The 16,928-nt window shown below is 44.0% G+C and overlaps 2 protein-coding genes across 5 annotated transcripts in view; one reads left to right on the forward strand and one right to left on the reverse strand.

Annotated features, from left to right (window-relative positions):
• Nucleotides 1-6,909, reverse strand: part of LOC115094928 (serine/threonine-protein kinase Nek11-like) — a 403,945-nt gene extending 397,036 nt beyond the window's left edge. Inside the window, exons 1-2 of one of the 4 annotated variants that reach the window (XM_029608023.1) lie at nucleotides 6,270-6,908; nucleotides 3,454-3,648 (exon numbers count right to left, since the gene is read on the reverse strand). Coding sequence is in view for 2 of the 4 variants with exons in the window: in XM_029608021.1 (XP_029463881.1) it covers nucleotides 6,270-6,341 (72 nt within the window). In the remaining 2 variants the exon portion in view is untranslated. Of the gene's footprint in view, nucleotides 1-3,453; nucleotides 3,649-6,269 lie in introns of all 4 variants that reach the window. The other 3 variants (XM_029608024.1, XM_029608021.1, XM_029608022.1) reach the window with 3 other exon arrangements.
• A 20-nt stretch (nucleotides 6,910-6,929) lies between these two features.
• Nucleotides 6,930-16,928, forward strand: part of CA5A (carbonic anhydrase 5A) — a 37,356-nt gene continuing 27,357 nt past the window's right edge. The window contains 2 exon segments of the mRNA XM_029608028.1: nucleotides 6,930-7,189; nucleotides 8,393-8,590. Of these exon segments, the coding sequence (XP_029463888.1) occupies nucleotides 7,069-7,189; nucleotides 8,393-8,590 (319 nt within the window). The 5' untranslated portion in view covers nucleotides 6,930-7,068.

Here is a 16,928-nt window from a genome sequence, read left to right on the forward strand (position 1 = left end):
TCCCTACCTTGGTGCCTGTACCTTCTACTTCAACCTGGTGGAATCGCCAACCTACGGCTACCATCTACTGAGTAATCTAATTCTCAGTCTGTCTCATCTATAGCCTTGCCTTGCCTGGGAAATCTACACCAGATCCCCTATACCAATGTGGTGAGACAGGTTCCTTCTGCTGAGGGTCCCGGGACTGCTACCTCAGGATCACCTCACTACTGCCACTGCTGGTGGTATACATCAAGCTGTATAATAAAAGAACTAAATTCTGTGTTTGTGCGTCCTGAGACTAGCCCAGTACTCTGGCTCCCCACGGGGCTCCTCCCTGTGGGTATGGTCATTTATTTGTTTGTTTATTTATTTTTTATATACCGATGTTCCTGTAAAGTATACATATCACACCGGTTATATGGTCATCTGCCACAGAACCCAAGAATCTACCCAAACACTGCTAAACCATAACAGAAACACATCACCTCCCTGACCAGTCTCCCTCTCAATTGCACTCATGGTCTCTTATATGCAAGCTCTCAATCACACAAATGCTCTCGCACCCATTCACACCAGCTCTCACCCAGGCTTCTATTCACACTCAAGCACAAGCTTGCACCCATTCACACACACAGACACAGCAGCTCTCACCAAAAACGTATTCTTCCTTCACTGCAGGGATGGGCTCCAGTTCCGCCGCGGCTTTACTCCGGCGGGCCTTCTTTTTGTGCCACCACGGGAATGGGCTCCCGTGGTGGTCTTAGTCGGAGTCAGGTTTCCTCTTCACTGCCATAGGAATGGGCTCCCATTGCTTCATCGGGGTCAGGTTTCCTCTTCGCCGCCACGGTCCTGTGGCGGCCTTGCTTCGTCGGAGTTCAACACTTCTATTCCTCCCACCCCCAGTATTCTGATGCCTGCCTCACCGGCCACTCAAAGGCTTCCTCCCTTCTTCCTACTCCTGCTGGCAGGTAGAAGGGAGGAGGTTTCCAATTGGCCTGTGCGGGGGCAGGCAGAATGAAGGAGGCTTCCCATTGGGCAATGGGGGTAGGAAAAAAGGAGGCTTCCAATTGGGCTGGAAAAAGGGAGAAGGAAAGTACAACGGGGCACTGGGACACCGGGAGATGCAACACACCTGCCGGTGTTTGGCGACACACTAGTTGAGAAGCGCTGGCCTAGAAAACCCATCGACTGTTCTGTTACCTTTGTGTGTGTTCTTTACATTCATCTGTCACTTTTACAACGAGTGCATTGAACATCTGTGTACTCAAACATTTTTCCAGACTCTTCCTTACTGAGCCTGTTCTAGATTAATTCCTAATCCACCTTTCACATCATATTCATTTTTTTTTCCCACAAACTTTGAAGGTATCCTGCCACCTCCAGAATTCAGAGCAGACAGCAGTAAAATATTTTTCACTTATGGCTTATTTTTTCCACTTTCTAAGAGTTGCTGTGACAACTATTACAAACAGCTAAATAAAAATTACCACCAGCAGGGTGTGGCTTCCAAAAAAAAATATTTTGCCTTGCACATGACCTCTTTTTGGAGCGGAGTACAGCCTGCTTCAGGGTATACATACAAAAACAGGTTCAAGATCAGGCAGTGATTATTTTTTTTTTCCTGTTTTTAGTGGCAAAGGGAAAAGGAGTTCCTTTGAGGCTTTTGATCACGTGGAGATGAGTCACTTTTCCCTGCCCACTGCATGTGAACAGAATGTTCTTTTGGCTCTCTCTGCTTCTGTAACTGGGCATTAGAACTTTTTTTTTTTTTTTACATTTTGAGGAACGAATTGAGTAAGAGCTGGGCAGTTTACCACCTATTCTAAATTTGGCTTGGAGAGCTCGCCCTTGATAAGTCCCTGGAACTCTCTCAACAGCGCAGCAAGCCTTATTCCATGGCTGTCGGAGGGCTGCCTAGTTGCAAGGTATCCTCGACTATGCCTGATGTCACAGTAAATCTCTTCTAGCTGCCGTGATGCAAGCACCTGCTGAAATGATGTATGAAGAAGGAAAAGAGATGGTTGGCAGCCCAGCAGCTAGTGTTGCCTGTAGCTGTCTTTTTGTTTTTTTTAGGCCACATCGTGAGTTGAAGGGTTCTTGAGGCATTAGGTAACAATGGCCATAGCAAAGCCTGGAGAAGTAATTTTCAACAGCATTTACCCTGCTATACAGGTATTTGTCCAAGTAAAATCTCTTGACTGAAACTTGCCATCAAACGAGGATAAAAGTACAGGTGACTTCCATGGTACACGTACTTTTAGCAAGTGGGAAAAAAAGAGGCGTTCCTCTAGCATGTGGAGGGAGCAAATCGGCATCCATACATTTGTTTAAAATGTGGTATGCTACTTTTCCTCCTCTGCCCTGCTCCCTACCCCTCCACCACAACAAACAGCAGCAGCATAGCACCTGCCACTTCTAGTGCACTTATTTCAAACACTGCTGGTATCTTCTCTTTTGAAAATCAGTGAAAAGTGCACATCCACAGACATCCTGCTCCAGTTTGCAATGAGGAGGAGCATTTTTAAAGTATCCCATAAATGTTGAGATTGTACCAGCCTCTGAGCAAATTTTGTAGCCAGTACTTTATGTAATGATACAATTTGTTTGAGGATGTTCTGGTAAGTCACACAATTTCTAGCGGGGCTTGGACACTGAATAAAACATGCTATAAAATAAAGTGCAGTACAGAATAAGAAATGTAAGGAAAGCTGGTAACCCAGCCCTTGAAGTAGGCCTAGAACGTTCTGTAGCAGGTTTCAGATTTAAGAACATTGCCTTACTGGGTCAGACCAAGGGTCCATCAAGCCCAGCATCCTGTTTCCAACAGTGGCCAATCCAGGCCATAAGTACCTGGGTTGTGGGTTCTGCATTTTCACCTTTGCTCTTGTATGATGTGTGAATACGGTACAAGGCCATGAAATTTATTAGTGTAAAAATCATATTTAATCCCCTGCTTCTTTTTCTATGCTCCAAGTTGTATTACTCCCTTGTTTTATTGTAACTGCATTCCTTAGCCTTTCTCTTGTTTAATGTGTTAATGTTTTATCATTATTATTATCATTATTTATTACTATTATTAGGATCAATGTTATTTTTTACCTTTTTGTTCCCTATCCACTTGTTAAATGTAAACCGGCATGATGCAATATTTATCGCGAATGCCGGTATAGAAAAACTTAAAATAAATAAATATTGTATTTATTGTATTAAGGGTAAATGTCAGTAGAGGGCTTTCTAAAATAGTGGCTCTGATGAGCAAAGAGCCAAACGTGGACCAGGAAAGACATGCACCTGTCCCAATCACATACTGGAGCCTCAGTTAAGAAAATCACATGTCAAAAAAAAAAGATGGTTAGGCTGTGATTTGTTTTATGGAAAACTAAAATATATTTTTGTGCACTCATTTTTTTCACCTTCTGAACGAGTGACTAGCTTTACTGTATTGCACCTGAAAGAGAACTCAACTCCTACCTTCTAAGCACTGCTGTCTGTCGTCTTCTGCCATCCTGTGACAATGGTCGGAATGGCTTGGACCAGTCGATCTTGCTGGTGCAAAACTTCACAAAAATGGCAGCTGTCTTGATTTCACAGCTTCAGCGGTATAATGGTGTCAGTAAGTTTAAATCTTTTCAGTGGTTATTTCCACATGCAGGAGCGATCAATCAGCTAATGTGGAAATAATAAAGTGTACTATTAAGTGTAAGAGAAGTCGCAGCTATCTGCCAATGGGGTTGGGTCCCTTTTCATGCACAACAATAATACAATGAAAAACACTAGAAGTCTGGAAAAACGTCAGCATGTTTGGCCTAAAATGATGATGCTTAGATAGCAAACACTTTGGGGCATGTAGTATAGACCTGTGCCATGTTACTAACAACTGTTTCTTTGGTCTGGCAGTTTCTTCCTGCGTCTTTGGACTTCCAGCTCAGTCAGAACCAGGGCTGAGATCAGATTTTATGAACCTTCATTTGCAATTATGGAGGGCTTCTTTCCCCATTTTATTATTCCTCCCCCCGGGACACCTACCCTAAGCGCTCAGTCCAGAACTGTGCCACCAGCAGCTGTCACCCTTAAGCAACGACCATGACTTCCCCCTGCAGCATCCCCAGGTGACCTGGGAAGAGGAAGGCTCAGCTTGCAGCTGGAAGCAGGGACCTTCCCCATGCTGCAGAGCAGCAATGCCACTTAGCCAGCTCATTAATCTACTGCTTACATAACATTTTACAGGGGCTGCTAGAACAGAACCTGCAAAAGGTTTTCCTCTGACCATCTCAGGCCATGCTGCAAACCTTAATTACTCCCCATCCTAATTAACATTTTTCCTGATTTCACTGCCACCAACCCTATAAAACTGAGTCTGAAAACTATTACCCTCAGATTCTAAATCACCTGTGTTCCCAAATGGTTTCACGTAGGCCTCATCTACGCTGCAGACTCTCTGACCTAGCTAAACGGACACATGTCTAATGAAAAGCTAGCAGCATTTGTTATTATATTGCAAAACCAAAGATTTTTGGTTTATCGTGGGTGCTACTAGGCTATAGCAGGTGGAGCTCTGAATTATTATTTTATTTTTTTTGCAGACCCAACTTTTGCAAACTTGAGCCCTTAATGTCCACAAAAAAAAAAAAATAAAATAAATCCCACCTATCATAATTTGAACTACAATTGTATGGGTTGGTTTAACTTGTGCATGTTGACTTATTTTCTTAATAGTAACAATCATGTACACAAAAGCACAAGCTTCTGTAATACCTATTCTATAGAAAGTGGACTTCATCTGAACAAGTGTATGAAAGAGCCTCTTTCCAGGCATGTTTACATGCATTATCACTCAGGGTGCAAGGTATATGTTGTTTCCAAAGAATACTCCTTTTGAACTTTCAGTAGCTAGCAGAAAAAAGTATTTACAACAGACGACACACTTCATCTGCTCCTCTGTGCCCGAGGGCAGGTAGTTTACAGTGAAGATATTACATAAAGAAAAGGAAGGACTTTCTTACTAAACATAATCTCCACTGTTCATTGGTTCCGCCTACCACTGGAATACAGGTGAGTCTTTCCTCCTTTCTCAAGCAATATAACTAAACTATTGGGTGTTCAGGGGTTTTGTAACCTGCTGGCATTTACTTAGAGGTTGGATTTACACACATGCACACAGTAGCCCTCTGCCTAGCGTTGCACAATAGAGGGTCTGTAAAATTCCTGCTGTCCTGCAGGCCTCCAATCCCGCTCCTGCTCCTCTGCCTTTTTTTTTTTTTTGGCACTGCCACAATCTGTCCCATCCCACCGTGCCCTCCGATCTCTAGAGGGTGCTGTTCAGACAAGACAGCGTGGGGGACAGATGGAGCCTGTGAGCATGAAGTGTGAAGTGCCTCAGTCCCCCACCCACCCCCATGCTGGCTTGTCTGAACCAGCAACACTAGCCAGAGGTCTGAGATTGATGGGACAACAATGGGGGGGGGGGGGGGGGGAAATCAGGTCCCCTACCCATAAATCTTTGGGAGCTGGGGATGGACTTCAGAAAACTGGAGTTCTGTTAAAACGTTTTAGTGAACCAAGCCATCAAAGATCTATCAGTATCGGATTCAATCAGCTAATAAATAGGTCTATCCCTTTTAAGATGGGCCCCCAACTCCCGGGAAAAGCTTTGTTAAGACAAATGTCTGTCCTTGAATGTTTTATGTTACGTCGAACGTGAGGGCATGGGATACAAGTGATTAATGTGGCAGAGAACAAAATCCATCACCATTCAAGATCTACAGCCATGATTGGCAGCATCTGCATGCCTGAGAGATGCTAATACAGAGCTAATTTGTTCTGTCCACCACCGTCCCTAGCTAGAAATCCTCTGCCCTTTTTCAGGGGAAATAACGAGATGACCAACCTCCTAGCTGTACTTGGGGGAAAACATTTTGCATTTTCCTTATAAGGCTTACTTCACTCCCTTTACTGGTTGAAATCCCCTACTGCACGCCCAGTGAGGATGTGCAGATATATTGCTCTTTGTGTTAAAGTGTTTTACTGTGTAGAAAGGGCAAAGGATCGTCGCATTTATATAAGCTGGATCTAGTGTTACAATATCTGTCCAAGCATAGCTATAGCTATGTAGTTCATTGTCAGGCTTTCCCTGACAATATTCCTCAGCTAATAAAGCAAATACTAGGGGCTTGCAGCTACTACATCTATTTACAAATACTAATTTTACTTTATGAATCATCCGTTCTGTTCTACTCTCATATTGTCTAATGTGAATTTGCAAAATGTGAACGTTTACAACCGACTACCTTGAGTTCATGCTCCTTTCCTTCCACTATTGCCTTGGGTGGTCCAAAAATGTTGCTTTCTTCCTCTCCCATTTCAGGAGTAGCTGTAATTGTTGCAGGCTCCGCTTTAGTTAAAATGATTTGCTTTACTTAAATAAAATAAGCTTCTACTGCCAAACGTACATGCAAATGTGCCCTTTTTTATTTTTTTTGTTAGTACGGCAGTTTCTTCTTGCAGCTTTGTACTTCCAGTTCATTCTGAAGCAGGGCTGGGATCTGGCACCATTTGCCTCCATTCACAAGTACCGTTTTGTACATCCTTTCCATTTGCTTCAGCCCAGTCATTGCGGGGCAGTCACCAGGGCTCCTTCCAGACCCCTGCAAGCCAGGGTCCCCCACTTCCCCCCGGGGGGATGTGTTCGCAGCCTCCCCAGCTCTAGTCACCGGTAAGCAGAGGACTCCGGTTCTGTGTGGCAGGAAGCGCTGCCCAGGAGCCGCACCATCCCCCCATGAGTCCCTTTTTGTTCTCCGTAATTGTCAGTCGGTGCATTTCCATATACTGCTTGCTATTGTTTTGTTAGGTAATGTGTGGGGTTTGTTTGTAGTCAGATCTAGTAGTGGAGGAGTTCCGCCCGAATCCAAGATGGCAGCCCAGTGCTTCACGCCCACAGTCCAAAGGCGGAAGTGCGTGTAGTGTTTTGCTGAGGTAAAGTGGTCTCCCCTGGGGGCGGGGCTATCAGTCCCGGGCTACCCGGAAGCCGCTTGCGCCAGGTGGCTCCTTGGGCGCGGGGCGCGAGAGATTGCGGGGAGGCTCGGCAGGATGAAGGCACAGCTGCTGGTTTGTTGTCTCGCCCAGTTCGTGGGCAGAAAGCTGCGAGCTGGGCAGCCCGTGAGGCTCTGCAGCCTGGCCTCCTGCTCCTACAAGCTGCGCAATGTGGAGTGTAAGTGTCCCTTCCTCTGCAGAGCTCATACTGTGCATGCATTAGTACAGCCTGCCCACATTCGCTGCTCGGCTTGGCATGCCTGAATGTCAAAGAGAGCTTGATGAGCTTAATAGAATCTTACCTTTTTCTTCCTGTGAACAAAAAAAATGCATAACTCAAGTTGTTTTTCTGTACAGTGAGCTTCCTTTTTTGATAGTAGGTACAAAACACTTAACAAAATGTCTAGCTTCATTAGACTGCAGTTCAGATAACGTGTGTGTAAACAGCAGCCACGGATCACAGCAAAAGCTTGTCATGTTAAATATAGCAGAGCCATCATGAGTAGCTGGGAAGTGATCTTAGCGTGGTGGGTATTTTGTTCTTAAAAAAAAAATAATCACCTCAGGGAGGACCATGGAGCTGAATTCAATCGCAGCACAGACAGAATTGAGCACTGTGTCAATATTTAACGATTATGAAAAAGGAATATAGAACATTGCTAAGCCAAAGCATGGCTCTGGTCATCTGTGTATCAAAATGTTGCTGTACAGGACACTTGGCACACTTTCGCCTCATGTCTACCAGTAAGTATGCCTAAACACAGTGGAACCCTAAAAGGCTAGAGGATGGGAATAAATAAAACAGTCACTATCTACCAATCATTACAATGTTTTACTTCTTGTTAAACTTTTTATCTTTCCTCTAACTCTAATCCCAGTTAGAATGACCCCCGTTTTATTGTAACTTTTTCTTCCATGCACTTGTTTTACTTTTTAATGTATACTCTTATGTTATTAGTTATTTACGTTATAATGTATTTCTCACCCCTTGTTTTATGTAAACCGACATGATACGAACTCCGTGAATGCCGGTATAGAAAAATACAAATAAATAAAAATAAATAAAAGCTAAACCGGCACAGAGCCACTGTTACTACCCTTAAGAGAAACATGGGGGTAACCTGTATGGAGCAGTAGTTACTACCTTGGGAAGCTTGCTAGGCAGACTAGATGGACCATGTTGGTGTTTTTCTGCCATCATTACGATGTTACTATGTAATTACACTGCAGTTTATGACTGTGGCTTATCTTTACTAGCTGAGATTTGATATGATTCACAACTTTTTATTTTTGTGTTATACATCACTATTCATGACATTTCAAAGTAGATTACATTCAAGTACGTGTATTTGCAAACTGTTTTTCATTTTATGCCATTTAGTGCACCCATTGTGGCAGAGCTCCTCGATTGTCAGTGGGGGAACTAAACAGTCTCCAGTTGACATCCATGTCCGAAGCAGTGTGTTTGATCCCAAGTTGAAACCCTTGACCGTTTGCTATGACCCCACAACATGTTTGCAGATCTGGAACAATGGGTACTCTTTCCTGGTGGAATTTGATGATACCACAGAAAAATCAGGTAACAAGGTTCATGCATGTGGATGAGACTTTGTCTGTGAATGCTACCACCCGATTATAATCACACCTTTCAACGACAGTTAAGGATATGAAGGGCCAAAATGCAATTACCAGCCATTGGTTTTAAGATGAATTCTATCAAGAAATATTGTGATTTTATGTTGACATGTGAGGGCGTCCTAAGGCTATCAGGTTATTCCAAAACAGGAAATCTTAAATTTAAGAGAAAAATTGTGATTGGTTGGGATATTGGTAGAGACAGCTCTCTTCAGGGGGCACAATCCTACCTAATGAATAGCTCTAACTTAGAATTTTCCCTGTAAACTAATTTCATACATCTTGTAATAGTTCCTGGATGTGGTTGAGACTGTTCACATGACTTCTTTGTATCTGTGAGAAGCATAATTGGACCCTATCTAATAGGCATTTTGCCCATAGACTCAAAATGGGAGAAGAGCTTTAATATCTATGCCTTGCAGTGAAGATTCGGAGGGATATTTATAAGAGGTTTGCACAGGTCTCCCTCTGCTACAGTTCTTTCTTTGTTTGCTTTAGCTAGTAAAACTTTGATAGTTCTGTGATACGGTCTCCTACTTCATGCTTATTGTTCAGTTAATGAGCTGATAACATTGCAATAAGCTGCTGCTTATCACTTTGCTGTCTTGGTAGAGTTTAGTGCTACCTTCTGAACTGCTGTTAGGCAGTAGTATCCTTCTCTTTCTTGGTGGTTGATCAGATGTCACTCTTCCATCATGCTGTTTTTTTTCTGTTTTCCAGTGTGACTGCTTGTATATTTTAGAGCAGAACAGAATTCGCGGCAGCTAATTGTCAAGGCAGGTGGAAGTAGACAGAAGTTGATGGGGAGCATACATTTTGCCATCAGCAAAGAAACCAGTAATGTCCCTGGCACCCTCTTTATTTTAGTTCATTTGTTTACATTTAATTTCAGGCCCTACCAGAGAACTGCCTAGAGAAAAAAGCAAATTCATAGCGTACGAATCCTAGCATATAAAACTAATCAAAGTAAAGCGAATATCATATCTATACCATCAATGTGTGTCCTTGCTCTGCTAGTTGACCTTTAACCTTTTTGTATTGTGCAAACACCAAGAATGTACAAATAAAAGTAAATGATTCCATGACCTTTATTGCCTTGCATGAAGGACTGAATATGGACTTCTTCTCTTGGTCTTAGCCACCATGTTTCTTTTGTCCTGTCCCTTTTTGGAGCCTGGCTTGCTGTTCCTCCCTACTGTTGCCTGTAGAGCATTGCACAATCTCTTATTGTCTGATAATTGGCCAGGACTGTCATGGAAATACATTCGGTATATGGTGTGATTTTTATCTGCAGTGTGTCATTTTTGACTGTGCCTCGTTGTTCTAGCCCTGCTGCAGGTGGCAGTGTATGTAAATGATTGGTTCAGTAATCTAACTAGACAGACACTTGGAGTCATGGGTTTGTCATATAGGACCTAATAGAAACTAATATAGTTAAGTTTTATACAGTGCAGAGCTTAATTTTATTTGCATGCTTTGCCCAGTATTGGCTAATTACATTATTTGGAAACAGACCAAGATTATCTGTTTTCTGATGAGCTTCCCTGGAACAGTTTTTCTAGTGCATACAGTGTAGTGTACTAGAAATTTCTGAGTACCAGTAGGTGTAATGAATTGCTGTTGACACATTCAGTTTCTTGGCTAAAGTAGTTTGGTTGTCACATTAGTAAATGTGAATACAGAGAAATAAAGGTTTATTTATTTATTTATTAGTTTTTAATATACCGACGTTCGTATGGCACATCACGCCGGTTTACAAGTAACTCAATTAAAGGAGGAATTACAATGAACAGGGGGCTGGGGATGGGAGCAGGCCAGAAAGAGGAGGGGGGTAATGGAGACAGGAGAAGAGAGGGAAAGATAGGTAGCGTGAAATAGAGAATAAAGAGCAACCGTGAAAACAATAGAAGGAACTTATTTACAGAAGGATCTATTTACAATAGTTACATCTAAAATAATATTAGTAAATAAAGTAAATATTAGTAAATAAAGCTAACAAAAACCCAAAAATCATATATTTGGTAATATCTTTTGATTGGACTAACTTCGTACATTTCTTGCCTTAACTTTTGCAAGCTAATACTCACTTCTTCAGCTCAGAATTTGAATGAGATCTTTCCAAAGTACTTTCACTTGCCAGCATGACTCACCACAGATAAACAAAAAATCACCAACTATGTTTCAGCCTTTCCAGTGCTTACTTCAATTTCTGTTGTCTGTGTGAAGCGAGTGTGCTGATGGAAGATAGCAGGGGTGGCCACCTCCAGTTCTCAAGAGCCACAAACGGGCCAGGTTTTCAGCCAGCCTTGATTGACTATTGCAGTAGCTTATATCTGGGACTACCAGCCTCTACCCTACAACCTCTTCAGCTTCTTTTCAGCTCGTCTTCTTGCCGGCACTAAACGTAATCAGCACATTACTCCAATTTTAATGGATTTAAATTGGTGGCCTATTAAACAACGCACTGCCTTCAAAGTCAGTATGCTTACCACCAGATTGCTGAATCCAAATACTTGCTCTTGGGCAAATAGTTTATACACTTTTAATAAAGTATCTAGAGTGCTCTGATGGTCTCAGCTAGGCCTGTTAGACATTCCCTCAGTTAAACTTGCTCATCTTGAACGAGTAGATGTGACTCTATTATTTACATTTTCGAATAATAGAAGGACTAGGGGGCATTCCATGAAGTTAGCAAGTAGCACATTTAAGACTAATCAGAGAAAAATCTTTTTCACTCAACGCACAATAAAGCTCTGGAATTTGTTGCCAGAGGATGTGGTTAGTGCAGTTAGTGTAGCTGGGTTCATAAAAGGTTTGGATAAGTTCTTGGAGGAGAAGTCCATTAACAGCTATTAAGTTCACTTAGAGAATAGCCACTGCCATTAGCAATGGTTACATGGAATAGACTTAGTTTTTGGGTACTTGCCAGGTTCTTATGGCCTGGTTTGGCCTCTGTTGGAAACAGGATGCTGGGCTTGATGGACCCTTGGTCTGACCCAGCATGGACATTTCTTATGTTCTTACTAGAGGCTCAGCTTTTTCTGTAGCAGTTCCAACAATATGGAACTCCCTACTAATCGATCAGAGATTGAATTCTTGCAGCTGTTCATGAAGACACTAAAGAGTTGTGGTTTTTTTTTCTGCAACAAGCCTTCTAGAAATTTTTTGATAACTTTATTATGGCACTTGAGACAGACCACTTTTAAATAATTTACTTGTTTTATATATGTTTGTTTTTTGTCTGAATTATTGTATTTGTCATTATTTCATGTATGTAAACTATTTTATGGAGGTCTTACTTTGTACATCGTTTAGGCCTTTAAGTGTGAGGTGATTAATAAATGCATTTATTTATTCATTCATTCATCCATAATGAATCTGCATGAGAGAGTGCATGCAAATCTGTCTCCATGGTTTGCGAAGTCATTGTGGATATCATGAAAACCTGGCCTGTTTGTGACTCTCGAGGACTGGACTTGGTCACCCCTCTTGCAACTGTATGCGACTGTCTTCACAAATAGAGCAAGTGATGCACCAGATTTATTCACAGTCCTCAACTTGTGTTCTGTTTTTCCAGCTATGAATTTATTTATTATAGGCACTTATATGTGATTAAAGACCCCTGCCCCCCCCCCCCCCAAAATAAAAACAAAAACATTCTCTGGCCTTTGAGAATTTTGGGATTATGCTGCTTATTTTGAAGTATACAAGCAGAACATCTAAAAGAACAAGCAATTGATTTCAATTAGTAATAATTTTTACCCTTTTGGTACTGTATGTATATTACTCAGAGGAAATAAGATGCATATATATATATATAATGTGTGAATGTATATGTATTCCAGCAAAAGCAATGATTATAATAAAATGCAATATTCTGACAAGTCATGAGAATGGTTCAAAAAGATAGAAACAAAACAAAGAGAGGATTTATAAGGCTATGTCTTCGGTGATTGCTCTGCAAGTGATGGGAGGTGAGATGAGCACCAGTCCCCTTTTTATCACTTATGGTGGCTCTAGGTCCTACTGTGAAGAGGAACAAAGTCTCTCTCCTGGTTCTTTGAAAAGACAGCACTGGAGAAAAAATTGGTTCGGGTCTTGTTTCATCTTCCTGTGTTAGCTTTCTTTTATAATTCGTAAAAAGGATCTTACTGGCGCAGGTGCAGTCTTGATTTCTGCTGTCCTTTGCATCTCGGCCAACACCCCAATTAGGAGATACATGCTAGAGTTCTTGTTTCTTCTAAGGCAAAATAGTTTATTTCTAATCTAAGTTTGTTGACTGTTATTTGTAATAGTTGTAAGTCTTGTTCTTTGCTTTATAAGTTCATACAAAGTTAGCCTTATTTGTACCCACTTGTTCGATGTAATTTCCAACTTTGTTTCTATGTAAACCGACGCGATATGTACTAGTACATGAACATCGGTATATAAAAGCCTTTAAATAAATAAATAAATAGTGGCTAGTTCCTTATTTTTCTGATTTATAAAGTCCACTCACACTTAAAACATTTTCTTCATAAATATTTTAAAGTAATATTTACCGTAAGTGTGTTGTTTTTTTAAAGCAGTTATCTCATATATGCAATTATATGATTTTAATTCCATTTAAGCAGAGCAGATTAATATATGTGTGTGTATATTAATTACCCGACAGCATCCATTTTGCATGAGGGCTAGTGCTCCCTAACGTGTTATATCCAAATGACTTCAGATCCTCTTTCCCTTCAATCTAACACACAATTCTGGTTTGGATCTGCTGCATGAAAATATATTTGTCTCTTACAAATCAAATTTATTTGTATTTTTGTCTCTGTATGGAGCAAATGGTTTATATCCAAAAAACAAACTGGAAGCCGATCCTAGATGGCTGTGTAGCGAACAGAAGAAACAAGATCGGTGTGTGAAAGAGAACCTTTATTCTGACAATATTCGAGCCCGACTCTGGCCGAGTTTCGCTCTTTGTGAAGTTTAAAAATGAAATTTAAATTTTCCTAGCGTGTAGCAGATAGACTCAGGACCAGTGGGTATAGTGTGCTCCTGATAACAGTTGGAGACTGAGTCAGATTTCAGTCTGACGTCAGCACCAGTACATATACCCCTGCAGGAAGCTCTGCTCTTCAGTATTTCTTAGTCTCCTTAGCAGTCCGGGACTATACACACGCTTGCACAGCGTTAGAAAATCCAAACCAAAGAAGAAATAATCTTACCCCTACAGACGAGCGCGCTCTCCTGCGGTGATATCTAAGGGTCCCTCCCCCCAGTTGAGAATTCCTGAGGTGATTTCTGAGATCCCTCAGAGGTAAGCTTCAGTCTGGTGGCCGGTTCCCGGCGTGGACTTAACCCCCAAGAACGGGAGTGGCTGAGAGACAGTGGCTGCAGAATCGAGCACAGCGGTGAAGGTACCTTTCCCTCTCCCCCGCAGCCGGAAACCGCCCGGCCCGAGACCGGGAAACGCCGAGACAAGGTAAGGTAGAAAACTTTTCTAAAGTCTCCGGTCTCCGAGGCTTGGATAGCTGCACAGATCGCCAGCCGGTGTCTGTTCTATTGGGTTGAACAGCTCCATCCGGGCTAGACCCCGATCCAGCACGAGGGTCCTCCCGTGTGGAGACCTGGGGGGGTCGCCATCTTGCCCGCGTGGTTGTCGGCGCCATTTTCCCCCCCCCTTGATCGCCGTACTATCCGCTTAACTGAGCTGGGCGCACAGCGGCGAGCCGGGCGCATAACCCACTTGTGCGTGCATGAAGGTGCCGGGTGCATAGCGGCTCACTCAACGGCACCAGACGCACAAATTAATCCTGTGTGCACAGCAGCGCACGCATCTCTGTAAGCGCACATAGCGGCCTGCACGCATACCTTCTCAGTTTGCATGCACATCTTTGACGCAACCGGAGCGCATATCTAAGCATCCCGGCGTGCACCAACAAATGCACAGACCAGTCTTGAACAACCCGATGCGCACAAACCATGGCACCACCAGCCAAGAAAGCCAAGGCACAAGCCCTCTGCCCAGCCTGCCACCTAAGAGCTGCGCAACATGAAGAGGCTACAGCCCTGTATCTACAGAGCGAAGCAGCTCTGGGGGAATCGGAACAAGGCCCCCCTCCGACAATACAAGAATCCGGCTCCACCGATAGTACCCTGGACCTCTCTATCCCCAGCTCGGCCCCTCCTCAGACGGGGTCCTCGGGGAAACTCCGCTGGGTTCAATATAGACCTGGGAACGTTTTCCTGGGTAGAATTCTTTAAAGGTCTCCAAACCTTCGTCCATCGCAGTCGGTGCCACAGCAAACACAGCCACAGCCTCACCTCGGAGGAAGATCAAGACTCCCTGGAGGCAGGGGAAATCCCTCCAGGAACGGAACCTTACCGAGCCATGATGCGTTTCTTCTCCAAAGACGAACTACCAGACCTCGTGTCTCTCAGCCTGAAGGAGCTGGCCATCCTCGGAACAAGAGCCACAGCAGAGCCTAAGACGAACCCTCTTCTGGTCAGGCTCCTTCAGGCCTCACACCATTTCCCATTGCTACAAGCCGTACAACAACAGATCGACCTGGAATGGAATGCTCCGGAGGCCAGTTTCAAAGGAGGACGGGCCCTAGAAGCCCTATACCCACTGGAACCCTCAGCCAAAGAACTCCTGGTGTTCCCCAAAGTGGACGCCATGGTCTGTGCTGTCACAAAGCATACTACCATTCCAGTCGAAGGAGGAGCAGCACTCAAGGATGCTCAGGACAGACTTCAGGAATCCATCCTTAAACAGTCATTTGATGTAGCAGCTATGTCACTGCAGATCACTGCCTGCAGTGCCGTGGGGACACGTGCCTGCTTGTCACTGGTCAGGAACGCTACCTCGCCCGTCAACATTAGAACCAGCGATATCCTTCCTCAAGGATGCAACTTCCGACTTGGTGCGCACCTCAGCCAGGGGCGTCTCATCCATTGTGGCAGCCAGAAGGCAACTCTGGCTCCGAATCTTCCGACCTGGTGCGCACCTCAGCCAGGGGCGTCTCATCCATTGTGGCAGCCGACGCAACCTCCAAGACGAAGCTCACGAGAATGCCCTTTAAAGGAGCACTCCTGTTCGGAAGCGAACTGGAGAAGTTAGCTGACAAATGGGGTGAATCCCCAGTACCTTGGCTACCGGAGGACAAGAAAAGAAGCCAATGCCCCTCTCCTCCTCCCCAAGGGTCGAGGATCACAGCATTTAGACCGTACAAAAATACATACCAAGCACCTCACCCCGCAGGCAGGGACCAGCCCTTTCGGAACAAACACAACAAAAGGGGAGCCAGCTCGGGTCCAGGCCCAGCCACACCCCACAATGAGAATCAACAGACCCATCCACAGGAAGAAGCCATAGGGGGCAGGCTTGCCCTTTTCTACTAAAGTTGGAGTCGAGATAACGTCTGACAAGTGGGTCCTAGACATCATCCGAGAGGGATGCTATCTGGACTTCCACAGCATCCCTCCAGACAAATTTGTGAAATCCCCTTGCCACTCCCCCTCCAAGAGGACGGCAGTGGAAACCACACTGACAAAATTGCTCGCCCTAAAGGCGATAACACACCAACAAAATACTGGGCACTATTCCATCTATTTTATCATCCCCAAGAAAGAGGGAACGTGCCGGCCCATCCTGCACCTCAAGTCCTTCAACCGCTACCTGAGGGTACCACACTTCCGCTTGGACATACGGGCGATACAGCCGGGAGAATTTTTGACCTCCCTGCATCTGTCAGAAGCCTATCCGCACATCCCGGTCCATCATGACCACCAGCGCTTCTTACGCTTCACGATCATGAACCACCCACTACCAGTTCCGAGCGCTACCCTTTGGACTAGACACTGCACCTTGGGCGTTCACCAAGATCATGGTGATAGTGGTAGCAACACTGAGGAAAGAAGGAATCCTCATACAGCCATACCTGGATGATTGGCTGATCAGAGCAAAATCTCCAGAAGAAAGTCATCAGGTGACCTCCAGAGTCAAGAACCTACTGCAAAACCTTGGGTGGATCGTCAACACAACCAAGAGCTGTCTGCAGCCCTCCCAATCTCTAGAATACCTGGGAGTCCGGTTCGACACCCAACAGGACAAGGTCGTCCTTCCCTTTACAAGGAGAAGAAAATTGATGGACCAGTTGAGAAAACTGTTGAACGGTGCTCGGCCATGGTATGGGACTACCTCCAAGTCCTCGGCCTCATGACATCAACCATAGAAGTCGTACCATGGGCAAGGGCCCACATGAGACCACTACAACGTTCTCTATTGTCACGATGGA

Source organism: Rhinatrema bivittatum, chromosome 7 (assembly GCF_901001135.1).
Source record: "Rhinatrema bivittatum chromosome 7, aRhiBiv1.1, whole genome shotgun sequence".
Taxonomy (NCBI): Eukaryota; Metazoa; Chordata; class Amphibia; order Gymnophiona; family Rhinatrematidae; genus Rhinatrema; species Rhinatrema bivittatum.